The 1,823-nt window shown below is 37.7% G+C and overlaps 1 protein-coding gene across 1 annotated transcript in view; it reads left to right on the top strand.

The window, feature by feature from the left end:
- LAMA3 (laminin, alpha 3) overlaps positions 1-1,823 on the top strand; it is a 383,386-nt gene that overhangs the window by 311,880 nt on the left and 69,683 nt on the right. Inside the window, 2 exon segments of the mRNA XM_006895048.1 lie at positions 128-295; positions 1,538-1,734. Of these exon segments, the coding sequence (XP_006895110.1) occupies positions 128-295; positions 1,538-1,734 (365 nt within the window).

Raw genomic sequence — 1,823 nt, 5'->3', positions numbered from 1 at the left:
AAAATATATATTATGAACTCTCCATAAAAGACTTGCAAATACATATGCAAGACTTTTTATGCATATTTATGCATCTTTTATGTATCAAATTCCCAATTTAATAACCTACCCCATGTTTGTGTTGTAGTTCTCATTAAGCAGATATCTGGGGCAGGTGGAGAAGGCAACAGTCTACCAGCAGGAGATTTTTCCAGAGAGATGGCAGAAGCAGAGCGCATGATGAGGGAAATGCGGAACCGAAACTTCGCAAAGCATCTGCAAGAAGCTGAGGCTGAAAAGAGGGAGGCTCAGCTCTGTAAGGACTTCCCTGGGGTCTCAAATCCGTTCTTTTATAATTAGATTTAAATATATGGTCTGCTAAGTAGAGTCTCCATTCACAGGTGGGAGGCCCCATCCTTACCCTGCCTGATACTATTGAAGCTTCACAGTAGCATCCTATGGTCTGGGGATGGTGGGTAGCCAGCAAGAGACCAAGAATCTTTAATCCAAGTTACTAAATGTTGAAGAAACTCACCTCTTATCATCACATCAAACAAACTTCTTCTCTTAAAAGATAGCTATTGAGACCTCATTTTCTCTGCTTAACTTTCTTTCAACTCTTCCAAGTTTTCTCATGATCAAGGGGGTTTTTTAGCCATTGGATATTTTTAAACAAAACTTTATTATTACAATGGGTATAAAAGATATATCCATTAAAATGGGTATTCTAGAAAATAACTGACTATTCTGGTTTCAACTACCAAAACAATGGTTCATTTGCTCAAAGCTATGATAAATATAATTTTACTGCTTTTAAAAAAAATAAAAGAAACACTTCAAACTCATTGTATTTGAGTTGCAGCTGACTCATAGCTGATCCTTCGGTGGGTTTTCTGATGCTGTACATCACATGGGAGGAGAATGCCCACGTTTCTCCCTGGATCACCTGATGGATTCAGATCATCTACCTCTGGGTTGACAGAGCAACTCTTTATGCATTAGGCCACCAGAGCTCCCTTGCTTTTCTCAAATGTTGATATTCTCTAGGAGAATAGTGTCTCTGATAAATGTACAAATAGACCAGTTCTAGAATTTGTTTTATTTAGGTTTAATACTTTAATTGTAAGGAGAGGAAATTATAGCAGAAGGAGCATTGTTTTGAAATTCTGACTGATCTCATTCAAATCTCAAGCCTGACCAGTTGTATAACCTTGGGCGATCACATAATTTCTGAGTCCTTTTTCTTTTTTTAATTACTAATTTTAATGAAAGTTTACAGATACTTAGGGTTTCCAGTCATTTATTGTGAGTACTTTCTCTTCCTGTAGCATGTGAAGAGGGTGCTCACTGTCTAGTATGGGGCTAGTAGGAATATTCACTGGGGCAGTGTGTCCAGCACACCTACAAATGCTATGCAATCATTTCTTTCCTTTCCCATTCCCTCACAACTTCAAGGAAACACATAGAATTTGTAGACCTAATTTTCCCTCTGCAGTCTATAAACTGGCTTCAGTATGTTTTATTTCTCAAATGTAAGATATAAAATGGTCTTTTACAGTGCTGAGTCGGATAAGGAGCTGGCTGGAAAACCACCAGGTGGAGAGCAATGGGCTTGTTCGGAATATTCAGAATTCTTTAAATGAATATGAAGCCAAGCTCAGTGACCTTCGTAGCGCACTACAGGAAGCAACTACACAAGCCAAGCAGGCTGCTGACCTCAACCAAGACAATGAGAGAGCTTTGGAAACCATCAAGGTAAGTTCACAGTGGATATTCACAGACTATATTAAGTCATTTTATTTTTTTTCTATAATTATATTTTATTAATTTTCATAAACATTTAC

The sequence above is a fragment of the Elephantulus edwardii genome, unplaced genomic scaffold (genome assembly GCF_000299155.1).
Source record: "Elephantulus edwardii isolate Elephantulus edwardi_28Jun2011 unplaced genomic scaffold, EleEdw1.0 scaffold00155, whole genome shotgun sequence".
NCBI lineage: Eukaryota > Metazoa > Chordata > Mammalia > Macroscelidea > Macroscelididae > Elephantulus > Elephantulus edwardii.
Note: the sequence above shows the minus strand (reverse complement) of the source record. Positions and strands in the feature narration are given on the sequence as shown.